This window comes from Xiphias gladius, chromosome 17, assembly GCF_016859285.1.
Source record: "Xiphias gladius isolate SHS-SW01 ecotype Sanya breed wild chromosome 17, ASM1685928v1, whole genome shotgun sequence".
NCBI classification, from domain to species: Eukaryota; Metazoa; Chordata; class Actinopteri; order Istiophoriformes; family Xiphiidae; genus Xiphias; species Xiphias gladius.
The window spans coordinates 2,192,975-2,218,197 of NC_053416.1; the positions used below are offsets into that span (position 1 = coordinate 2,192,975).

At 42.8% G+C, this 25,223-nt stretch overlaps 2 protein-coding genes across 2 annotated transcripts in view; both read left to right on the top strand.

The window, feature by feature from the left end:
* The window catches only part of wwc1 (WW and C2 domain containing 1), a 60,475-nt gene extending 48,850 nt beyond the window's left edge, over nucleotides 1-11,625 (top strand). The window contains exons 16-22 of the mRNA XM_040150093.1: nucleotides 745-794; nucleotides 3,049-3,238; nucleotides 3,753-3,923; nucleotides 4,063-4,155; nucleotides 6,247-6,477; nucleotides 6,579-6,697; nucleotides 7,687-11,625. Of these exons, the coding sequence (XP_040006027.1) occupies nucleotides 745-794; nucleotides 3,049-3,238; nucleotides 3,753-3,923; nucleotides 4,063-4,155; nucleotides 6,247-6,477; nucleotides 6,579-6,697; nucleotides 7,687-7,753 (921 nt within the window). The 3' untranslated portion in view covers nucleotides 7,754-11,625. The remainder of the gene's footprint in view (nucleotides 1-744; nucleotides 795-3,048; nucleotides 3,239-3,752; nucleotides 3,924-4,062; nucleotides 4,156-6,246; nucleotides 6,478-6,578; nucleotides 6,698-7,686) is intronic.
* Nucleotides 11,626-16,031: 4,406 nt separating this feature from the next.
* rars1 (arginyl-tRNA synthetase 1) overlaps nucleotides 16,032-25,223 on the top strand; it is a 29,036-nt gene continuing 19,844 nt past the window's right edge. The window contains exons 1-7 of the mRNA XM_040151357.1: nucleotides 16,032-16,226; nucleotides 19,145-19,279; nucleotides 20,155-20,343; nucleotides 21,047-21,155; nucleotides 22,057-22,157; nucleotides 22,357-22,478; nucleotides 23,956-24,076. Coding sequence (XP_040007291.1) covers nucleotides 16,182-16,226; nucleotides 19,145-19,279; nucleotides 20,155-20,343; nucleotides 21,047-21,155; nucleotides 22,057-22,157; nucleotides 22,357-22,478; nucleotides 23,956-24,076 — 822 coding nt within the window. The 5' untranslated portion in view covers nucleotides 16,032-16,181. The remainder of the gene's footprint in view (nucleotides 16,227-19,144; nucleotides 19,280-20,154; nucleotides 20,344-21,046; nucleotides 21,156-22,056; nucleotides 22,158-22,356; nucleotides 22,479-23,955; nucleotides 24,077-25,223) is intronic.

A 25,223-nucleotide genomic window follows, 5' to 3' on the forward strand; every position in this document is an offset into this window, starting at 1 on the left:
TTCAAAGCTAATTGTATTTAAGCCTTTACCCCTGTTAGAATGGTCTGAGTCAGGCAGAAAAATAAACAGGAAATGTTTCATCGTCACATGCCTGTGCTGGTCAGTATGAACACACTTGTTGGGTGAAGGAAGCGATTCGGCTGCAGAAGATTCTCTTCTATAGGATGTGAGAACATGCAGAAAACACAGTCTTTTTGTGAATTTAATCCTTTTTTAAATCGCTTCTCTGTCGGCTTTTGGTTGAAACGGATTATTAGATAGACAAACGGATTATATTTAGTATTTAGTTCATTAGAGAAAAGCACTTGAACCTTCCTGAACGGCCTGTCAGCAGAAATCAGGTTGTTCACTTGATGGTGAACTCAGGTGTGATTGATATTTCCTTAATGGTTTCAGGCACCAAAGATGCTCACGCTAGTATAAATCTCCCAGACCAGCAATAACTGACTTGCTGCAGCAACATGAACATGATATCACACCCCTGTTTACCCCATGTCATCTTCAGGGAAGCTAATAGTGAAGCAGACGGCTAACTGCAGAAAAACAAAGTTAACGAGAAGCACTGACGCCAAACGGCAGACAAAAGCGATCAAAGTGTCACTAAAACAAGAGTTTACTTGTTTGACTTGGAGTCGAACAATCGGTTTAAAACCCTCAACACTCGGGTAACAAAACGTCTAAATTCCGTGGTAGACACGCAGATATAAATCTGTTTTGTCCTGATGTGTGCGTTTTGTGTTTCAGACTCGCGTTTCCAGCAGCGACACAGTCGGAGCTCCTGAGGATGATGAGTGGTGAGTGTTTCTCCATTTCATCAGCTACGTTTTTATTTATTCCCTCCTCCACCCATATTTTTGATCATCCATTGTCCTCTCACTTTAGCAGTTCAGGTTTATTCAGTCCCACTTTAGCAGTATTTCTCATTAATCATTTCATGACCCCTCAGGTTGACCTGGTGACCCTCTGGAGGGGCCCGACCCCCTAGTTTGGGAACCGGTGGACTAAACACGATACCCCCTTTAAAAATGTCAGCGTCTAGTTGGGACGTGTCTGTCATTCTTCAGTCTCTGACTTGTTATCAGTTCCACCAAAGAGAAATTTCTCCTCTAAAACTTTCACACGTTTCATTTCAATAACTGTTCAAATGATCAACATTTCACTAAAAATCAAAGATCAGAGGAAAGTCCAGAAACTGAATCCAGATCAGTGAATCAGAACTGACAACCCCTCAGGTTGACCAGGTGTCCCTCTGGAGGGGCCCGACCCCCCAGGTTGGGAACCAGTGGTCTACACTCTCTCCCTGTCTCTGACGTAGCTAAAAGCAGCTCCATCTGGAGCAGCTCCAGCAGTAAAACGCTGCCGAAGCCTCCGTGACTCAGGATCAATGATCGGATCATGTCAGAGAGAATCAGAGACCAGTAACAGGTCACATTTCTTTAAGAATGAGTATTTTTATTAATGATTCTTTCTGTAAAATTACTTCTGTATAAGCAGGTTTTAAATGTAGGACTTTTGTACATGATGGAGCATTTTTACATTGTTGTATTGGCATCTTTACTTAAGTATCTGGGATCTGAGTACTTCAGTACTTCTTCCACCACTGCACATTCTTTTAAACCTTATTTTTTATCACAGAGGTTTTAAATAGGAGGAAAAAAGCTGTGCTTTTTCACAGCACCTAGTATTTCTTTGAAATCATCCGTCCACCCGTGACTCCTCTCTGCCTCCTCATTCGCTCCCTGTCATTTAGTACCAACCCACCTGTGACACTGAAACACTTGAGCTTGGCTCGTTGGTTTTTACAGGAGCAGAACAGACAGATGTTATAGCTGTCACCTCATTCTCTGTATTTGCTTGAAGCCGGTTTTACGTCTGAGTTTTACAGGTTCAAGCGTCCAGCGGACTGGACAGTGGCTCAGTGTGCAACAAGCTTCAGTTGCCATCGCCACCTAACCACCGACAGGTAGTTAGAAGATCAAGGGTAACAGCTGAATACCTGAAAAACAAAAACAAAACAAACATCAAAATAACTAAAATACAACATTGTTTCAACCCTCAGGTACAAAAAACAAGGAGTAGTCTGTAATTAAAAAAGAGTCTGGCAGAAAAACAGTCGCTTTTTAGTTAAACTATCACTTAAAAGTAACTGGGTTGGGGACAATTTTACTGATTTATTTTTTCCCATTACCTTACTTTGAGAAATATAAACATGTTTTTCCATGAAACCCTTTTTTTTTTCTTTCCTTCCAAGTTTTTTTCTTTATTCCCTTGAGTGTTCTCGACTCATTCCGATAATGAATCAATGGCACAAACAGTTTCTTGATGTACAAATGCTGCAATCTTTAACAAACCAAACACAGAACACAGAGGAGTAAGAATCTGACGGCAGGTGGGACCAAGAATACACCAAGACATGCACACACACACACACACACACACACACACACACACACACTTATAGCATCCCTCCGTCCCTCCAGATATAGCAGCATTAATATCATACATATTGTATTTCTTAGGAGGAGAGGTAGAAAAACAGAAAACACAGAATGTCTCAAAGAATTACGTAATTCACCAAAACGCAGTGTCATATTAATCGAATACATAAGAATATAAGTTGCGAAAGTACAGATAGATGGTAGCAGTAGAAATGAGGAACAACAAAATCTCACCAAATTAACATTAATTCCCTATCAGCGTCACTTTTTTTATGCTCTCACACCATTTACTGTAAAAAAAAAAAAAAAAAAAGCACCTTTTTTCATTTAGCAAAAGAAAGAAAAGTTCTCAGATGTTAAAGATTGTGCAAACACAAGCAGTCGTACAAGAATTTTGCCCGAATAAATTACAGTCTTAAACCGGTCAATTACTACTGACATCAAAAAACCATCTGATCGAACAGGCAGTGAAGAAGAGTATGAATCGGAGCAAGCGTTCACTGCCGGCTTTCAGTCCTTCACAGCTCCTGGTGCAAACACGTTCCGGTCTGCACAGAAAACGGAGCGCGGCCGTTCATCCTGCCCCTTGTGTTTCGTTGTCCGTTGTCAGGCATGGCGACCTGCTGGAGGCAGACCTATTCGATGACGAAGAAGGAAATCTCGTGGAGGGAGTGGGGCCTCTGGAGGAAGAGGACGAGTTTTATCCCGACAGCAGCCGATGGGAAGCAGAGGAAGAGGAGGAGGAAGAGGAGGAGCGGGCGACCAAACCCCCTCCGACAGCAGCAGCTATCACAGAGAAGGTAAGTTTTTCTTTTCCAGCGGCTTCGTTGGTGACTGGAGGTCAGTGATGTGCTTTGTGCTGGACTACATTTCTTTTTCCCCGGGATAACTAGGGAAGCACAAGTGAGCAGTGACATTTCAGTGCAGCTGTGATGAAGTGAAACACAAAGAAAATGTTTCATCGAGGGGGAAAAAAAAAGGTGGCGAGCCTCAGGTATGGAGGTTAGTCCTGTAGAACAGAAAAGCCGTTTTCCGCAAACGTTTAACGGTCACACAGGAAAAAATCCATCGTAAGAGGCAAAGACAGGGACAACTTTCAACACCACTGGAGCAGGAAATAGACGACTCTGCCGTTACTGTTCTCATTGTCCCCGTAGTTCCTTCTTCTTCTCTTACCTTTTCTGTTTTTTTGTTGCAGTTGATCCTATTTTCCATTCATGACATGAAAACATTCTCTTAAAAGACCCCAAACCGAGCTTTTCAAAGCCTTCGGTGCCATCGTCTCTTTACTGTCCCTGTGTATTCTTCGTCCAGGTGAACAAGGAGACGAGTGTGGACGGCTTGTCGTCGTCACAACACTGCTCTGTGGTTCGGCCCAAGGAGCGCCGCCCCGACGTCCACCAGCAGAACCCCTTTATGAGAGGGAACACCATCATCCGCTCCAAGACCTTCTCGCCTGGACCTCAGAGCCAGTACATCTGCAGGGTAACTGGAACCAGCCGAAACCTCAGCAGAAACGTCAGCACGTCACACGGACGGAGACCTCATCTCTGCCCGCCCTCCTAAAAATGTGTGAGATATACAGAGGGTCTCCTTTCACTGTTTCTCTCCGTTTTCTCTTCAGATAAACCGCAGTGACAGCGACAGCTCCACCCTCTCCAAGAAGTCTCCGTTCGTCAGAAACGCCTCCGAGAGACGCAGCATGCGCATGAAGAAGGTAGGGTCTGTGTTAAAATAAAACGGCGTCTCCGCCCAGAAGTTTTTTAATGCGCAGATTGAATATGTGTAAAAAAAAAAATCAGGTGGATGGAAACGCACCTGCTGTGTCAGATAAGGGGATCCCGGTGAACTCTGGCCGTCACTTAAGCGACACTGCAGACTACATGCTACATACGCTCCACCCTCACCAATCACCGCCTAGTATCTTTCATGGCTTGACATAGAGAAAACATCATCCTAACATTGAAACCTGTTCCGTGTTTACGTCCTTTAATGGACATTTTATGGTCCCAAAGTCTCTTCAGTGTGTCTGCCAGTTTATAAATTCACTTTTTACCTTCATGTCAGAGCAGAACATTTTTCTGTTTCATTCCAATGGTATGATAATAACTTTAGGTCAAAAGAGACGGTGAATAATAAAATAACACAAAATAAGTCAGTTTTAAAAGTCTGTCTGTGATCATTTTATTCGAGCTCTCGTGTGTCTTCAACCAGCATCACGTGTCTACGTACCCATGTGTTTTTTGGAGCTGGGATCTTCTGCTGCTCAGGTTATTCACGCACCCGTACGCGTCATACCATTTTAGGCTTTGTCTGATGTTTTGTTAGTTTTATTCGTTGGTCCTGACAGAAACAATATTTCTGTAGTTTTTTTTCATGGCGGTGACAAACCACTAAACCTGAACTGGAAACTTAAATGACCAAATTTGTGGCTTTTGGTTGGAGTCAAATGTAGCGTGTAGAGAGTCTTTCATACGAAGCCCTTTAGCTCAGGAACCGCATATCTGAGTATGTTTTCCTCCAGCGGCTTGACTGTGTTACAGCATCAGCGATTCGACTTCCGTCCCTCTGTTGTCGGCTGTATGTCTTCTGCCGGCTTCCCGAGTTCTTGACAGTTTAATAATTAAGTCGAACCGCAAGGTTTACCGACCACATTAACCGCGCTCTTCATTCTCCGGAGAGCGAGACGGAGAGCCTATTTGCATTTTCTGACTATTAAATCCGCCCAACGACTCCCAGTGAAGTGACTGTTAATGTTTAATAACCATCTGAATGTTTAATGCGGCTCTGACATTTGCCAGCTTCGATTAATTTAGAGGCAGTCAGCAAAATCCGCCTCGGTGTCCCTCCTGGGGCTCGGCAGCTGCTGGAAGTTCACTTACTTACATCAGATGTTGGCGGCAGTGTTTGCGAATAACATTTAAGTCCTTTCTCAGACCTGGAAGACATTTCTGTCTTCATCTGTCTATTGAAGTAACAGCTTTTGAGCTTTCAAGTGTAGTTTTCTGTCACATAAATGTGTTCGTACATAACAGGAGCCGCAGTACTCGCACTAGCGATATTAAGTGGGACTGCAACTGGCGCTTGTTTTCGTTATCGATCTATCTGAAGATTATTTTCTCAATGAATCCAATAATTGTTTGGTGTATAAAATAGATTTTTCATTATGATCTTGGGACTGGTTGTTTCGTCTGAACAACAGTCCAAATCCCAAAGACCCTCATTTCATTAAAGGACAAAGACAAGTAGAAAATCATTACAATTCAGAAGCATGGAACTAAATAATGTTTTGCATTTTTGCTTGAAAAATGATTGAAATGATGAATTGATTATCAGAATAATGGCGGATTGGATGGATTTTAAACTCGACTATCATGAATGTGTCAGAGACACTTTGACTTTCTTCATTTATTCTTCATTTAACACTTGTTTAACAGGTGGTGCTGGCGATATTCTACATTTTTCTTAATTCTCAACAGTTCTCATGAAAAAACTAAACCAACGAGGTGTTAGTACATCACTCAATACTTTCTGACTTTCATACTCTGTCTGGGGCTCGGCTCTTGGCTCCGAGTCATAAAGCTTTAAAACCAACTCAAAAATATACAGTTTCTTGGACTGTCAGTTAGACGAAACAGGACATTCAAAGACACCACGTTGGACTCTGGGGCCATGTTTCATTATTTTCTGACCTTGTATAGAACAAACAATCAATAGATGAATCGATAATAAGAATCGTCATTTGTTGCAGCCCCTAGTGTTTGTGTGTCTGTAGCTTTAATTATGTCCTTTCTTTTTCTCCCTGCAGCCTCCTTTGCCAGTTAAAGGTCTGGACGGTCTGCTGCGGACGTCCCTGGACCTGGAGTTGGACCTGCAGGTGTCTCGGACGCGGCAGACCCGGCTGGCGCAGGAGCTGCGGGTTCTGCGGGAGCTGAAGACTCAGCTGGAGAAGGCGAGGCAGCAGGGCCAGAGAGAGCTGCCCGCCTGGGTCCAGGAAGACGAACGCTTCCGCCTCCTCCTCAAGCAGGCCGAGAAACAGGTGGGTGACCATCTCAGAAGGAATCAGTCCACAGGAAGTGAGACTGCTAGGGTCAGAGTTTAGTTTTCACTCTGCTTCTCTCTGCTCATCGTCCTGTTCAGACGCGAGAGGAGCAGCTGCAGGAGAAGCGGGTGGAGAAGATGATGAGGGCAGCAGCCAAGGACGTCCACAAGATCAGGGGCCAGAGCCGCAAAGAGGTCCCTGAGGTCCAGACCTTCAGGTGGGAGGAACGACAGCTTGGGGCACATGTCTATCAGGGGTCTCAGAGTGGGGAATCGGTCTCAGGTGGTGTGAAGCGTTTTTGGTCCTGCTTTAGGTCCAAGGAGTACAAATTTTTTATCCACTGTCTTAACTAAGGAAATGACTCTTATCTAGCTCCGGAGGCGTCCTGACCTTGTGATGGCGTTCAGGCAGAGATAAAAGTGCGATTCAGTGGGAGGAAAGATATTTTGACCACGCTGGGGTTCATTTCTCTCTTGACTAGTGTGAGATGCACAAGAAAGCACGTGCTCTCTCTGCAGAAACTGCAAGGAGACTGAAAAGGCTCAAAACCAAAAACAGTTTTTTCCCGAGAATCGTGTCTATAGATGAATACGAAGTAATTTCTGCCCTCGGTTTTTTGTGGCGTGTGATAATCCGGCGGAAATCCGGAAGCAGCTTAGCCAGTGTGCCAAAACTTTCTGCGTTCTTTTTGCCAAATTCAGCTTTTCAACAGTGATGACTTGGATCTGCCACAGACGCCAGTGTTGTCAGTAATAAATCGAACTTCCGTCGCTGTTAGAGCTCCTAAGATAATGTGCAGACTCTCCCTGAAGCTGCAGACCAACAAGCTGCAGTCACGCAGATCCTTGGGTTGTTTTATTCATTCACTCGCTGGCTAAAGTTACCGACTGCAGCGTTGTATGTGAGAGAAATGTTACTTTACGGAAATACGTAATCTGTCACCTGCGGGGTGTAGTGTGTTAACGCCACCGCTGAGTGTGCAGTACCGCACAGTGCATGCAAGACACGGAGCTAGTTGTAAAACAGTCAAATCGAATCACTTTTTAAAATTACACGTACATTTACTGCGTAAGCCACAGGTGCCTTTCCCGCGTTTGCTTACCGTCCAAGTTCACGGCTCGTTGGCCTTGGCCTCGCACCTCAGCTGACGCTCTTATCGTCCTCGGCTCCGGACTGTTCTGACTGTTTTTACCTGTGTGATTTCAGGGAGAAGATGGCGTTCTTCACACGAGCAAAGACCAGCATCCCCGACCTGCCGGCTGACAACGTGTAGAGAAGCATTTCAAAGTAATTCCCCCCACCCCCCAGTCTTAACCTGCTGTTCCCACGCAGATGAAGCAAACGTTTGGCGGTGTTATGAAGAATTAAAAAATATGTGTATATGTTAAGTAGAAAAAAAAACAAACATTCAAAACCGTGAGGAAACAAATTTTTAAAGAGCTCAGCATTTCTAAAGTGGATAGTGTTCATTTGTAAATTAGTGACAGCACTGCTAGAGCTTTTGTTATTCTGCCACTCTCTCTTCCGCTCTGTTTATGGCGTCGTGTTTCTGTTACTAACTGGCTGTTTATAGGCTTTTAGGTGTTTAAAATCATTCCAGCACAAAGTCACACAGCTGCACATGTGCGTACAAAGAGTTTTGTACTAAAAGGACACGTTTGGACATAAAGGATATATGTATATTGGTAGCACAAGGTAAAATCAAACAACGGTACGAGAGGAAAATAAGCAGCTCAAGCTGGTGATAAAACAAAAATGAATATGTACTTTTAAGAGATATTTGATATTGACCTTCAAGTAATGTGTTTTTGAGCATTTTGAAAACTTTATATGACAAACATACAAGCACACACTGTTTTTTATGTTTAGATTTTCTTTTGTTTTTATTGTGATTTCTCCCTGGAGCCTCCATACATGTGAGTGTGGATCTGAGAGCTCCTCGGTTCTCCTTTAACAGTCTGTTAAACTGCCCAAGTTTATTTCCTTTACTGTCTCCTCAAAGTTATAATCCTTAAGATTGTTATACATCAAAACCCATTTTTATACTATCAATGGCGACAGTTTTACAGCAGTTCGGAGGAGGTATCTCGGGCATGGAGCCTTCTGGAAGTAATAGTCATGTATGCGACGGGAGTTCTGTGATGCTTGGATAGACTTGAAACTCTCCTGGTTGAATCGTCAGTACAAAAGAACGGTGACTGCGTTGAAACAATATGTGGTTCTTTGATTGAAAAGTCCGAGTTAGACGACTCCCGAGGTGCTACTCAGCATCAAACATCCAGCCTTTAACGACCAGCTGAAGCTAAAGATCACAGTCTGTCGTTTCCCGTAGTTTAAACCAGTTCACTTTCGGATTCTGGGTCAGATTTGGATTAATTCAGTAACTACGACCGTGTTTTTCGTTCCCAGCTATGACGATGAAGCCTTCTGAATCTGGAGGTTTTCAGTGGTTGGCTTGCACTCTAGTATTGAAGACCAGAGTCTAGACAGGTTCAAATTACGTTCAGTCTAAGTGGGAAGGAGACAATGTGTTTTTCGAGGCAGACGGAGAGTGTAAACTGTTAAATGCAGGAAAAATGAAATGTATTGCTGCTCTTTTCCACCACGGCTGCTCTGTGATTGGTGGAGTGACATGCTGTTGTCAGTGTTGCTGTTCTCTCTCTGTTTGGATCAGGTCTAATAATCTTCGTGTCTGCTGTCGTCGAGTCCCCTTCGGACCTGGTCTCTCTTTTGCTGGTTAAATTAATTTATGCGTATTGGCGTTGGTTATGTTTTCCGTGCGTCTGTTCTGAATCGGTCCAATTTTTTTTTACCCTTGAAGACTTCTGAAAGTCCTCTTCTCTGTAACAACCCTTCAAAGCCAGAACGCAGTGACTACAGACCAGAATCAGTTCGGTTTTACTATATTAAAATTACGACGCCATAGAGATGCGTAATGTCAACGGAGATACAGCCAACTACACAGCTAAAGCAAGAAAGCCATATCAAGTGAATGCGAGCTCGGGCGAAAGGACACCCTTGCATTTGCTGAACGTTGTGCAGAGACACAGTAGAGTAACTGCAGTTTGAGGTTCATGGTCTATGCCAGTGAAATAATCAGCCTTAATAGGTATAAAATTGAGGCATTACAACGTGAGCCTTTCTACCGGCCAGTTCACTTCGCTTCTGTAGTTCCTGCACTCTGCCTTTTGTGGGGCAGTATTGTGAAATTATCCAGGAGACTTGTGTGTTTGTATATGGAGGAACACGAGGGTAACTAAATTTAAAGCGGGGAAAAATGCTTTGTCGGGCTTTTCTTTAATCCTCCCTATGACGAGCTGATCCCTCTCAGCCCTCGGTCTGTGAACGCGTGCGCCAGCTCGTCTTCTTTTGTTGTATTTTTCTGACGAGAGTAGCTGCGCAAAGAGTGTGTGCTGCCCCCCGGTGGTCTGCACAGGGGTCATTTCCGACTGAACTGTGTAATTAAAACACACTCGCTGTTACCACCAGTAACCACAGGTGATGCCAAAAGAATCAAGACTGAAATCTTAAGGATTATAACTTTCCTATCTCCAAATCAAACACTAACAGAAACGTTATTTTTATGTAAAATAAGCGGGTCGATCCCCCCTGAAGCTTGTCCGATGTGTACAATATTGCGAGCACAGATGGTTGTGCACAAGAATCATCAGCAAAGCCTTCTGATTCAGCTCCGGTGTCTTTCACCGCATGATATCCCACGAGGGGACAACCTGGAGCGCGTCTTTGCTTTGCAAACGTTAGTAAATGAACTGGACCTGATGCTCCAGGAGCGGTTTTTATCAGCCAGTCCGAGGTCTAAAGTAAAAAGTCGTCATGATTGTCTCTCACCAGATACACACACACTCAGCAAGGTGTAGAAACAGCACTAATACTCAGGTAGTTGATCGGATAGTCTGCACTTTAAGAAACTTGAGGTAAAAGTTAAAAAAAAAAAAAGGTTAAAAAAAAAGAAACTTGATGTGGATTTTTTTGAAGGTTAAAAAAAAATCTAGACACCTTTGCCTCGTGCTGGAATGATTGTTGATTGTTGAAGCACCCAATGATTGTCGAAACCCACACGAAAGTGAAGATCAAGCATATTTTTGATGACTGTGAACTTCTTACTGATTGTATGATTGTTAGACTGGAAGTGACTAAAATCCCCACGTTCTGAGACAAACTGTACAGCAGCCAATAGGAAGACAGAAGTTCTACTTTGTTTCTTCAGGCTCCTGATCTTCACTCTGATTGGCTGGTTAAATTATTTTCTGCCCTGATGAAAGCTACGTTTTGTCAGTTTTTACTGTTCCCATTTTTCCTCTGTTTCTGCTCTGTAACTGGATTTCTTGGATACATATCTGAGTTTTCACCTGTAACTGGATGTTCTGCAGCTGAATCTGTATAAAGTTTAAACATGTCAACATGGTGCCCCAGCAAAACTGCACACATCATCTTCACGATCTTCTCATCAAGTCTTTCAGTCACCATTATGTTTTTTTTTTAATTTGATTTTTTTTTTTAAATCTGTCTGGACCACAACTTTACTCTTTTAGTTCACTCTCTCACTGCTCTCGTAGCGTCGCTAGAAGGACTTTGCAGCAGCAAAGCTCTAAAAAGCCACTGTCCGCTACCTGCAGATCAGCAAACAGCAGACTGAAACAGTCAGAGACCAGACGGTGAACACAATGGAGCATTTAGCAGCTACAGGGCCAGATGCTTCCCACAGGAGCTGGTGGAGACCAAAACCAGAGCTAAAAGAGAGGGAGTACTGGACTTAGATTCATCAGGTGGATGAACTGCTGGATGTGGAAATAGGAGACTCTTGGCTGAAATTAGCCATAGCATCTTTATAAGGATTTAAGGGTTTTAAGGATTTAATCGATTATTTAAGTGTCAAACTTCCCCGAAGGCAGGGAAACACAGTATTCATTAAGATTTCTGTTGTATTCTCTGCCATGAATTGCATGTGGGTTATTTTTATGACAAGAAGCTCTTTTTGAATACGACCCCACTGACCAGAAGGACAAGAGTCCAATCCATCAGTACATGTATCATCATGTTCAGGTGGTTTTTCATAAAACTATCAGTCTGTGAAAGTTCTGCGTGGTGGCCGTGTCCGGTGGGTGGAAAAGGTTACATTTTCTGAAATGATGGAGGATTGTGGATTTAGAAGAATCACTGTAAGAAAAGTTGAACTCTCTAAACCAAGCGACATGAATTAATAATCAGCTGTGGGGTTGAATGCTTAATGTTAAAAGTATCTTTTGGTAAGTGCAGAACAAAAGCTAAAAGTGCTCCAGGTTAAAAAAGTAGTAGAGTAGTAAGAACAAAGCCTGAGTTTACAACCAGCAAAAACTTCCGTCTCATAAACCTTTATCTGAAACGAACTCTCCACCTTCCCCTGAATGCGAGCCTCCGAGTGTGTTTCCCTCTTGTTGCCGGGCTCCAGAAGGCAGTGAAAACTGTTCTCCATCTGTATCTGCAGAGTGACTGACGTGGCCGCGTCCTGCGACGTGATTAGTGTTCAGCTCAGCGGAGTCTGACTTCGTTTCCAAGGCAACCTGACATATAAATCAGCAGCAGGCCTCGACTCTGGCTCACCTGTTGTTCACTGAGAGGTGTGGGAGGCTGTTCGTCTTCGTGTGTGTGTGTGTGTGTGTGTGTGTCCGTGTCCGTGTCCGTGTCCATGGATGTCGAGTAGCTGTTGTAGAAGTTTTGGATTAACTTGTGCTTTAGGTGATGCGGCTCAGATTTTGCAGATGTTGTAATTTTTTGAATGAACTTGCTGATAACTGGACTCATGTCGAGGATCTGACATTATGTTCAGATTTTTTTTTAAGCAGTGCCATGTCATGTCACTTAAAAAGGTCTAGCCCCCACCCCACAGTTTCTCGTTAGATCTCTTCCTCACTAAGTGTAGTAACGTCCAGTACAAAGACTGAATTATCTGCAGCGGTTTTATGTAAGCAATTTGCGAAAAGTTAAGGAAAACCAAGAAATCAGCAACAACGGGAAAAATTTGGATTTATCTCCATAAATTTGTCAATTTAAAAAGAAGCTAAATTAAATACACAACTCAGCAAATTACATGACCACAAGAGAAATTACTGAAGCGTTTATTAAAAAAGAAAAGACAAAAGATCTATCCCTTATCCTAGATCAAAACATTGCTTCTTAACCCTACAGCTGACTACAACAAGCTGATAAAAGGCATTCTGGGAAATGTAGGGCATGAAGTAGAGATAGGTAGGTAGAGGGGTCGGGCCAATCCACCTTCCAAAACACGTAAACTACACCCACTGGACACGAACAGTCTCATTCACCGAGGAAACAAACTGAACGAAAGACCATCAGGAAAAAAAAACCATGGAGAAGGAGCAGAAAAGAAAGTGGAAACTTTTACAGGGTGAAGGGTGAAAGACAGAGAGACGGCATCAGCGGATGAAGAGTAACAAAGTTGAGTTGTAGATGTAGAAAAGTTACCGTTTTCAGACGTGCTGGGGTCACGGAGCCGCCGCGGTATTGACCCCGCCGACAGCCTGTTGCTGTGCTCTCCGTGCTAAACGGGTGTGTTGGGCACGCTGTGGCCAACCCGCCGCACGGCACGAACCCCCTCCCGGCGTAAACGAGAAAGCAGCAGACAAAAACCGCGCCGCCGCCGCTGCCGTCATTCCAGATGTGTCCCTTATTTTACTGATTGTGGATTCACAGCAGCTCGTAGTAGCGTTTTTTTTTTTTTGCCTGTCAGCTGCGTCGTTCATCTGCCGCCATTGGTGTGTTTAAGACCAACGGAGGATGTTGATGTTGACCTATCGACCCATTTCTCCGTCTCCACCTCCTTTTTCTCTTTCTTTCCCGTCACTCCCCAACCCTCCCCGGATCTCCGAAAAGTCCCGACAATTAAAATCAGTCCTGTTTCCCCATAAAAAAATACCGCAGATGTTTGAAATTCAGACAAACGCAAAAAAGGAAAGAAAGATAGTCACAGGACATTCAGGTCGCCGTAGGAATATTTTCCACCAAGTTAAAATAATAAATATCCCACACACACATATTTAATAATCACAATATATAACCACAGTATGTCTCATCATATATATATATATGATATAAAAAGGTGAAACTTGATGGGAACTGGATCAAATGCTGCGTCAACAGGACGTTGACACTGCGGCTGCGTTCAACCTGTTGGATTTAAATGTCAGATCGTGATTTACTATTTTTCTCTTTTTTAAGCCTGCGGTCGACACATGACATCAGTCTGAACAGTCGCAGATCGATACCAAAGATCGACACCTGATGCTCACCCAGAGGTACACAAACATACAGAGAGCGTAGGACGAGTTCTTCAGAACAGGCTGCACGGGTCTCGGGTGCCCTCTTTTAACATCTGGTGGGGGCCGATAGATGGACATTACTCTGTGTCAACAAGCAACAAGTGCTGTCCCGGACAAATGAACTGATAAACAGGTCAAAACAAAAATAATCGCACCTGCAACGTCCCCGGTTGGATTCTGGAACGGTCGACCTTTGGTACACGTCTGGTCCCTCTGTCTGTCTCTCTCTCTCTCCACATGTTACCCGTCTGCCTCTCCGCCCCGTGCTGTCAAATAGAGACAAGAACAAGGCCGGCTTCAAGGATGAGAACTGACTGTGGCTCCCTCATCCCATCCATCGGAGCTTCTTCTTCTTCAGTGGTCGCGGTGACGCTTTATGCTTTTATTACCGAGGTGACAGTAGAGAGATGAGGAACGGCACCAGCGCCGGTCTCCGGCTGGACTCCAACCACGGACGTTGCGGTTTATTTGTGGCTTAATTTCAAAGGTTTTCAACCTCGGGCTCACGTCTTCACCTGCTTCCGACAGACGTCAGTTTGAGGTTTTCTGGCTTAGAAGTAGTGTTTGAGGTAGAGGTGCGTTCCAAGAGAACACAGAAGGGAATTTTCACCCTAGTTGAGTGTGTGTGTGTGTGTCTGTCTGTGTGTGTGTGTGTGTGTGTGTCTGTGTCTGCGTGTTTTATGCATCACATCTCAAAACACATTTGCGAGCCCTCATGCAATCGCACCGCCTCCAAATTTCCCTTCGGCTCGGGCTGAACGCCGCGAGGATTCAGATCAGACTGTTCAGACCGAGGTCACGTGTCTCGGGATCAGAGTCGGAAGAGGATTTTTTTTTCATTCGCGAAACAGAACGAAAACACGCGTATCTCTCTCGGGGTGTGGCGGCAGGAGAAGCAGCGGGGTCTCCTCCCGCGGTGTGTGGATGCAGCCGTGTGCTGCGGCAGGCCTGAAACCAGATGAAGCAGACTGGGCCTTCGGAGAGCAACGTGTCGACTCTTATCGTACCCTTCCTTTCCTTTTCTTTTCATTTCTTTCGCGTCCCAACTCGGCCGCCATCACCTGATCTGAGAGAAGCTGGAACCTTTATTATTATTTTATTATTTTTTTTTTTTGTTCTCCTCCACTGTAGAGCGAGTAGATTTAAAGAATAGGACTCTGTGTAGTCTGAGGAAAAGTACCGTCTGTTTTAAAGTCCACTGAGCTTTGTCATGATCGACCGCGTGTTGCTTAACCTTTAAATCAAAAAAAAGACTCATATATAAACATATGAAACAACCTCTGGATGAAGGAATGTAGGTTTGTGCTACGAGAAATCAGGATCATTCAGAGAGAAAAACAAATGCTGTTAGTCACAAATGATTATTTTTTTTCATCGTGTAGATTCTGATATAAGTCTTGTTTGTTTTTTTTGAAGTTCAAGTGTATTTTTTCCTCGTTTGATGATTTTTTTTTTTTTTTAATTCTAATGAATCTGTTTGTATTACGACTGGTGATGAACCTGGTAATGTGTACGGAGGCGGCTACGAGAAACACACAGCATGTATTTATTGCACTTTTGTGATTTGGGTGTGCTTTTCCTGTTTTTTTTTTTGTTTTTGTTTGTTTTTATTTTCTTTTTATCACGAGAGTCCCGAAAAGCTGTGAATTTTATTCTCAGACACTGTACTGTCGACCAGAGTTGTAAATATTTCACCAGCACAAAAAAAACAAAACGAAACAAAAAAAAAAAAAAACCAGACAATATGTTTTGTAGTTTCACAACAAATAAAAAAAGTTCTTCTCTTCTATGTGGATGTGTTCTGCTGGTTTTTGTTTCTTATCAAACCCCTTCGGAGTCCAGAAACAGCGTTTTTACCTCTAAGTATGGATGTGTTTGACATGTTTAGTGTCAGTCAAGACTTTTAATGGATGATTCATGTAGGATCCGGGCTCATCTGAATAAATCCAGTCACAAAACTCGTTTCATAGAAGTCTGTTGCTTTTTATTTCTATATATTTATTAAAAGTGTTCTAATTACAGAACACGGACACAGCTGATCAGAGAAAGTGGCTGTAACTGTGAGCATCAGAACAAATAGCTAACACTTCAACTTGACTGACATACAGAGGGAAATTGGGTTTGCAGAGATTAAACACACATTGGAGCCACGGCTCGACGCGCTGCCGTACACTAGGCGGCGCTCTGCAGCGGGTTGCGACCCGAGATCGAACGCACAGAAGAAGAAGAAGAAGAAGAACGTGACGTTCCCAGCACCGGAATAACATTACGAAGTTTGCGATCTTCTTCCTCCTCTGTCAGTTTCATCAGCCACGAGATTCCGTATCCAGCCACAAAAGAGCTCCTGTCCGGTGTTTCAGAAAGATGGGAGACCTTTTGACCGACTACACAGCCCGGCTGCAACAACAGGTAACCGGCCGGTTAGTGTGTCTGCTGGGGGGTGGGTGGGTAACGTGTTGCTAACATGAGCTAGCCGGCTAAATATCTGTGAGCACCGGTGTCAGTCAGATAGATGCACACCGGTCTTCAGAACCCAAGCAGCGACAAAACTTCTTTTAACAAACTGTCAGTTTAAAGTTTTTCCCGTACATTACTAAAAAATATCTGCACGTCCAAACAAAATAAGGGAGGTCTTTCGAGTAGGTCGTCACCACTCTCAAATTCGGCTTTCATACATTAAGCCAAACACCGCTTATTGTAGAAAAAAATCAACTTTTGTATACGGTTTCCCTGTTACTCGTCAGGACGTCCAACATCCGACTCTGCGGCGGGGCCAATGTCAGTGACAGTGCATCAGGATAGCGGGTTGTGGCTGCTATGAGTTTTTCTTTCTTTTTCCTTTTTTTTTAATGAATATATCGTTAGTTGAAGTCTCCTTTCTGTGCCGAATTTACTAGAACAATAATATAATTTTTTTTACCTCATGTGGTGTGGTACATTACAAGTCGACAGTGGGGATATTGAACATTAAATACGAAATTAGTATTACATGAGAAATTTGAATGGAGTCTTGTGCGAGTACATTTTTTTCCCCCCACGGAGAACAGTTTGCACTAAAACTAAACTATATATCATAAAGTCCATATCTAATTAATACTATCAATCAAGTGTGTGTGTGTGTGTGTGTGTGTGTGTGTGTGTGTGTGTGTGTGTGTGTGTTAGCGTGTGTGTGTGTAAGTGTGTGTAAGTGTGTGTTAGTCGTACCCCGACCAAGCCTTTATAGGATGTTAAGTTTACGGTTCACTGTTCTGTCTGTGGTTATTAAGGCGGTGTTTGGGGCCCTCTAGTGGTCTTATGAGAGACTGGATTTTGACTCTGCAAAATAAAAGCTGTTTTTCATCGTTTAGATTTTACTCTTAGGGCTGCAACAAATTAATATCTATTTTATTTTCATTATTGACTAATCAGCTGACTTTTTTCTCGATTAACTGATCGAACTTTTTCCATAAAATGTCAGAAAACGTTAGTTGATATGGGGGGGGGATTAATTGGTAACTATTCTGATAATTAATCGTTTAAGACATTTTAAAATCAAAAATGTTAAAAGTCTGATGCTTCGAGAATTTGTTGATTTCTTTGGTCTGACATTACAGCAATTTCAATATTTTGGGGTTAGGACTGTTAGTCGGACAAAGCAAAAATTTCAAATTTCCTCTGCCTGGAACTTCTGGTTATTATCACACAATTAATCGAGAAAATTAATCATTACAACAGGTTAAAAAGGTTAATCAATAATGACTATGATCGTTAGCTGCAGAAAAAGCTGCAGATCCTCACATTTGAGAAGAGGGACTGTTGGATGATTTCTTGCTTGAAAAATGACCAACTTGATTATCAACATAGTTGTCAATTATTTTTTTTGTGTCAGTCGTTTCTGCTCTAATTCACTTAGAGATTAATGGTGAGTGAGTTTAGAATCTCCCTTTTAATCATAACTTATTTCTTCTTTGTCAAACTACAAAATGAATAAATTGATATACTTTAACCAACAAAATCTAGAGTTTAAAGCTCACATGAGCTTCACAGACTCTTGATAGTCACTTTGTAATTCGAATGTTTGTCGTATTGTGTTCTGATAATGAGAAAACCACTTTTGGGTTCATTTGATTTCATTTTGATTTACTCAATTTAAGAATTAAGATTCTTAGAAACTTTTTATGGCCTAATTTACGATCAGATTTCCTCTTGGCAGAAAGACAGCGGTGGTTTAACTTATTTAAACCCAGTTTACTCAGCTTATTAGGCTAAATTTTTATCATACGATTCAAATTTACACAGAAAGTGACATGAAAATAAAGTCTTCTGTGTTACCTTGACCACATAATGACAGATTTGCATGTTTGTTTGTTTTTTAAATATATTTGTCATTACATCACAGCCCGTTTCCTGAGTATAACACAGTTATGATGGTTAGTAAAAGCAGTTACTGAAGAAACTGATGCATAACTTTCATCAGTGTAAAGTGAGTCTCTGATTAGAGACCGAACTGTGCAGTATTGTTTACTGACCTATCCAAGGGAAGGGTTTTCAAACTCAGACACTGTGCGTCACCTCTCAGGCAAAGTCAGTACTGAGCCTCAGTAATGTCAAAAATGTTGATAGCGTAACATAAAAAAACTGATATTAATGGATATTCTAACACCTGCCATTATTCTTTGTCTTTCCTCTGTTTGGGGGATAATTATGTCTCTAAATCTTAGAACTGCATTTCCCATGATTTGGAGGCTGTCATCTATATTTGTTTGAATTTTGGCAAATTGACACCATTAAAAGCATGCCGGACTAGTTGTTAGCACTTCCTGTTTGCTGTGTACCCACCGATGTAAAGACAGCTGTGACTGGATAACTTTGATACCGAGGAAACAAATTAAAAACGTGATGATTCTCAGGCAGGTTCTGGACTTACAAGGAGCTGTCTCCTTTCAGTGATAAGTATAAGTCACGCTGAAGCTAAAAGTACGTGTTTCATGTCTGTATTAGGATTCGACTGAGTTGTGACTCCTAGAAGAAGTGCATGAGCTACGCGTCACTGCTGCTGCTTCAACAACAGCTGACTGTTATGGCAGCCAGACTAAAATAACTGCCCTCCTGTTGGTCTCACAGCACTGGCGAGCACCTGTGCCTCACCTTCAAAACCGCCTGATCCAAGTCTCGTGATGTTCAAATGAACGGTTACGTGCTGAAATAGATTTAGGTCGTCTGAGGGGTAACGCAAGGCTCTGTAATCGGTCCTGTTTTGTTTTATGAATTATATTAATTACATTAGCAAGTGCGGTCGTCCCAAACAGGAATCCAATCTTTTTTCTTTTCTTTTTTTTGTACCCCAGGAGAGGGAGATCTGGAGTCTCTCTGCACAGATCGACGGTCTACAGAACCCACAGAACCTGAATCCATCCCCACGTCTGGACGAGCTGCGGGAGGAAAACGCCAAGCTGAAATACCGCCTCAACATCCTCAAGAGGGTGAGTGATACGGCAGGAGTGGAGCAGGGGGCAGGTTTGTTAGTTGTGCATCTTGTTAACTTAGTTCTGGTCTAAAGGTTGTCGTCATATCAATCTAAGAAAAGAAGGGAATTAAGTGTAATAGCTGCACAAGAAACAGACCGGGTAAGGATACAAAAGACAAGGAAAACAGTGATTCCAAACTACAGTGTGAATCAAAATTATGTTAATGTCTTGTCATGTCACACCCCACCATCTCTCTTTATATTCAAAAGACAAAACCTTTGGAAATGAGGTTGATTTTACGCACAGTGGTTACATGAGGTTAACATTCCCACAATTTACTGTGAATCAAAATTAGACCGGGACAAGTTCAGAAACGAAAAGAAGAAACTGAAATTTTTTAAAGTGTGTAAATAACAAGTTTTTAGATGAAAAAATCTAAGAAAACAAGACCTGAGCTTTTTGTTAAAATGCAGATTTTTGCCCCCCAGTCCCCCCTAAAGTGTGACATTTCACCACAGTCTCGTGTTTAAATGTTTTATCCAAATGTTTGTGTCATGCACCAAAGGTTCTTTTCCTTCAGAAAGTAGCGGCAGGGGTCAGATTGGATTCAGGCATTTAGGACGGGTTCCGGTCTTGATGTTTTATTTATACCGGAAAAAAGTTTGACAACACTGATAGAAATTTCAAAACGCTCCTGCAGCATAGTCCACTTTGGATCTGTCCATCTGCACCGAGGGTTCGCTCCAACAGTTGCAATACTGCTGAACAGATCGTGACGTTGCACCTAGTCAAAGCTCCGGAGGGCTTCCCTGTATGGTTTTACTCTGCTGCCGCTTCACGCGTCGCCATTCAGTTTGCGACAGTGGGTCTGATGCCTTGTGCGTCCTCAGAGTCTGCGGGAGGAGAGGACTCAGTGCAGTAAATCCATGACCAACATCAACCAGCAGCTCCAGGAGATTTTCGGCGAGGCCATCCGGGCCTCCTGCCCGGAGCTGGACGACCCTCCGCTGGCCGTCGCGCCCAACCAGCAGGCCAAGTTCGGAGACTACCAGTGCAACAGCGCCATGGCCATGGCCCAGGTGAGGCTGCCGCGTCTGTCCGTGCATCACAGAAAATGACTCTCAAACCGGGGTAAAAGGGACATTTCAGTGAGTCTGCAGATCCTGAAATTCTTCAAATGTCTTTGATTTAATTACATTTCAGATCCTGGTTTCTCTTGAACGCTGTTTAATAAAATACAACCTTTAAGAACGAAAGTCAGGCTTTAAAAACAATGTTTTAATCAGGAGCTTTTTCTTTCTTGTAATAAAACAGATGCTCAAAAAGGTACAGATTTTTATTATTTTTTTTAAGAATCTCATCTAAATGAAGGCTTAATATGTCATTTGTCAATTATGTCAACATAATTAAAAAGTTTTAACAGTGACCTTGAGTCAGACTGCAGCCTAACGGATTGTGTTTAGAGGCTTTTCATTGTGAGAGTTATTCTGCAGCAGCCAACTGCTGAATCAGCACGACCACTGCAGGTTTAATCATCTGTGAAAATCCACTACAACAAATCTTACAATTACACTTGTCAAAAGTTTCAAAATGCTCCTTTTAAAAAAAAATCTGTTCCAGGACTGTCGTTGCAGGAGATGTAGTCGTTGTAAAGGCTCAGTGTAGCTGCCTGGCAGCTCAGAAAAGGTTTATTTCTGGGGACGAAAGGTGGGAAAATGACCACGTATCAGTTCATTTAACACATTTTAAACCCAACTGTCTCTGGCTTTGTCGTGTTGTCAGATGCTGAAGGCAAAGGGAATCAAAGTCAACCCAAGGGAGATCGCAGAGAAGATTGTCCAGAACCTTCCAGACAACGAACTCATCGAGAAAACTGAAATCGCAGGACCAGGTACAGAGAGTTATAGGGAATCTGACGTTGACTCGTTTTAAAGGCTTTTTGTTTTATGGGAATCTTTTGGACGCACCACTGCAGAGAGATTTCTTAAACGTCTTTTGCCTCCTCTGCTTTTTAAAACATTTTTTTTTTTTTTAGTTTTTGTGTTTATGTTTGGGTTTCAGAAATAGGTGAAATATTTTTATTCATGTTTTTATTGAACAACAAACAGCAATGTGAGAATTACAATATTCGGGCAGCATAGACCAGAATACAAAATGCAGTTAAAGAAATAAAAAATAAAATTAAGAGAGAAAAAAAACAGAGTTTAGATACAAAATCATTCATCAAAACATTGAAAAAGTTTTTATTTTCCATGACTCTGTTCAATGTTTAATGTCTATAATAATACGTCAAATTTCAGTGCAGCTTTGAGACATTTTTATAAATTAAACATTTTGCGAATAATATGAAACACGTACAGATGATGCAGTAGATTTGTTTGCATTATTATAGTAACATACTGTATTACACACAAGGTAGCTTAACACTATTTTCAACATCAGTTTTATCGAATAAAATGACTGTTCATAAAAAAGATAAATAACTTTTTCTGTTTTTTTTTAAAACCAAATGCCCCATATATTACAGAAGTTAGTAAACTGCCTAACAGTTTTTTTCAGTGTCACATTGTAGGAATCCTGAAGACATGAACTCCTACATAGATTAGAAGTGTTAGTAGGAAAAAGTACAAATCGCAGGAAAACACTTGAGTCCATTTAAAGTCATCAGCAGATGTGCTAATATGAGATGTTCAACCAGAGTCCTTAGTGCAGCACCTCTAGCATCAGTCTGTTTTCTGGGGAGTGGACCGGTATGTGCTCCTCGCCCCTTCTGACGTCTTCTGTGCCTTCAGGGTTCATCAACGTTCACCTGAAGAGGATGTTTGTGTCCAAACTGTTGAGTAACCTGCTGGTCAACGGGGTGCAGCCGCCACCGCTGGCCTCCAGGAAGAAGGTCTGTCACACTCCCACACGTGGCACGAAGCCGAATGCAGATATTTTTGACAAAAAAATAAAAACTTGTCCATAATTTTCACATGGAAACTGAGCTGGTGAAACTCTGGGGTGTTGAGTCTGAAAGGATTTTTATTATTGACTGTTTTCATTGTTGTTATAAGTCGTCGTCTGTGTGTATGTTGTGTGTCGTTGCTCAGGTGGTGGTGGATTTCTCCTCTCCCAACATTGCCAAAGAGATGCACGTAGGTCACCTGCGCTCCACCATCATCGGGGACAGCATGTGTCGACTGTTTGAGTTTCTGGGCTACGACGTTCTCAGGTCAGTTGGGATCGCTGTTCGCACAACCCGCTGCATCTGACGCGTGATCTCGCACTGCTAAGCTGAGGCTCGGTAACGTCGCGCGTCCTCTCAACTGCACGCAGAAACATTGAGAAAAAAAAAAACCCCATCAGTGCCCCTGTGAGGCTGCAGAGCTCATTACGCATCAGAAAACGAAACTGATGCACAGATGAAAACTTTACTATTCTGCCAAAAAAAAGTAAAGTTTTGTCCAGAGGGTGACACCGAGGGAAAGGTCGTGTTGTTCCCTAAATCAGAAGGGTTTATCCCATATTCGGGTCCTGTGGGAAGGAAGGCGATGATGGGAAAGACTCCCGTGTTAGCGTCCACAAGCCCTCAGGTGGCGAGCTGTCAGTCCGCTTGTGCCACAGCCGCCCACTCGTTACTGGAGATTCCAGCCGTCCTGGTCAGTAAACACTAACAAAACAGAGAATAGAAACACAGAAGCGTTCGGTAAATCTCCTCATGGAAAAGTTATACCAGCTAGCGAGGTGTTGTTTTACTGCAGAGTTGGGCATGTGACCAAATCTGTTCCATATCAGTGTTTAATTAAGTTAAACAACAGACTTCGGCAGCACTTCCGTACTTTTTAACGCCAACCTGGATGTATCGGAGCTTTGGGATTCATTGGACTTTCCCAGTCATGATCACGACTTGGGTGTTGATGTGAACGGTTATTTAAAACTTTTGACGTAAACGCGGCGTCATCCTCAGTACGGTGGCCATTTTGGGAAATTTCAGACACAGCTTGTCAGGGCCTGAGCGCTCATGTTAGCACATTAGCACGCGACACATGCCCACAGGGAGCCTCAGCACGCATGTTAAAAGCTTTGAGATGTTAGCATGTAACTTTCATCTTTTCAGCATTTGAGGTAGCAGCTAACTGTTGCATTCAACCTAAGGCAGAGCCAATATTAGCATGCTAGCATGGTGCCAAAGCACATACGTGCAGTTGGCGTTAAAATGAACGTTAAGGAACACTGAATGACAGTTAGCATTTTAAGCTGTTAACACGCACACAGTTAGCGTGGTAACAGTTAGCTTACAACACTTACCATGTGACATTCATACATTTATTCTGCTAATGAGTAGCAACTGTGGGGATCATGAATATCCACAGTCATTTTCATTGACATATGACCATTAGTTTTCAAGATACTTATCTGGGCTCAGCGTGTTGAAGGTGAACTTTTGACATGATAGTGTCGGTAGAGGAATAGTCAGGTGGTTTTTCGCTCGGAGACCCTGAATATCCAAACCAAATATCACGACGGTCTGCCGAGTAATAGCGATATGTTGCTCAGGGCCGCTACGTGGGATAAATGAATTGACTGTCAGGCATCTCCATTCTTCGGTCTTGCTTGTAGTGGAGTAAAACATCACCAGAAACTCAACTACTCGTGCAAACACGCCTGCTGTTTTCTCCGTTTTTGACACTTCATATTAACATTTGCAGGTTGAACCACGTGGGAGACTGGGGGACCCAGTTTGGGATGCTGATCGCCCACCTTCAGGATAAATTCCCAGACTACCTGACCGTCTCCCCACCCATCAGTGACCTGCAGGCCTTCTATAAAGTCAGTTCATCCTCCATTTGTCTCTCTGTTTTCCCACTGCTGCAAAGTGTCCCGATCCACTGAAAACCGCAGGAAATGTTGGCTAAATATCTGAAATGACGCGTGACAGCAAAAGACGTGGGCTTAGGTTAAGTTAGTGGGTTAAATACCAATCGGCTGCATGCATCAAACTTTTGAAGGAGTCTTCTCTGCATTTGGTTTTTCAAATCTGAAAGTCAAAACAGTTCTTCTTTCCTGTGAAGAATTCCCAGACTCTCAGACGGTGATGCTTGTTGCAGCACAAGCTGTCTGTTTTAAATGAACAATACAAATATCCAGTACAAAATGCTGATTCGTGAATTTCCTTCCTTCCACTTGGCTCTGATTGGTCAGACAATTTACCTGTAAATAAGGAGGCTTGAATTAACGGCGCGGAGTAAAAACTGTGAAGGGCAGGTGACGGAATTGCACTTGATCAGGTTTAATGAATTCAGGAAACCAGAAGGCACAGTCAGAATCTTATATTACATTTAAATTCGCCTCCAGTAGCCGAAGCTGAGGGACAAATAGTCTGCAGTCCAGACCGGAAGTATCTGGACAGTTACACATTTTTTTTTTGTTCTTCGGGCTCTGAGCTCTGATGCTACATTAAAGTGCCAAGTCTCAGCTTTAATTTGAGGAGGTTTACATCCATATAGAAAGACCTGTCTGGGAGATGCAGCTCATTAAACACATGGTGACCAAATTGCAAGGGTTCAAAAGTAATCGGACACGTGGCTACTGAATGTTTCTCGGGCAGCTGTGTTGTTGCTTCAGTGTCAGTTCCTGCACAGAAAGAGCTCACACGTGGCTCAGAGTTGACTGAGGTGAGATTGAGGTGGAGTTGTCCGTCGTTATGAGGAGTGAGGAGGAGACCAAGACGATGATGAGGAGAGATGTCAGAAGTAGCCGGTTTGCCAAAATCAGCAGTTGGGTACGTAATTAGAAAGCAGGTGCACACAGGAAAAGTAGGAAATGTCAAACGAGCTGGTAGAGCCAGGAGCACAGGTCTTGTGGATGAGACAAATTCCATTTTCATGGTGAAGAAAAGCCTCCTTATGACTATATATAGTTCAAACTCACTCTGTCCTTTCTGCTGTCGTCTTCCCTCATTTCTCTCCTCGCCTCA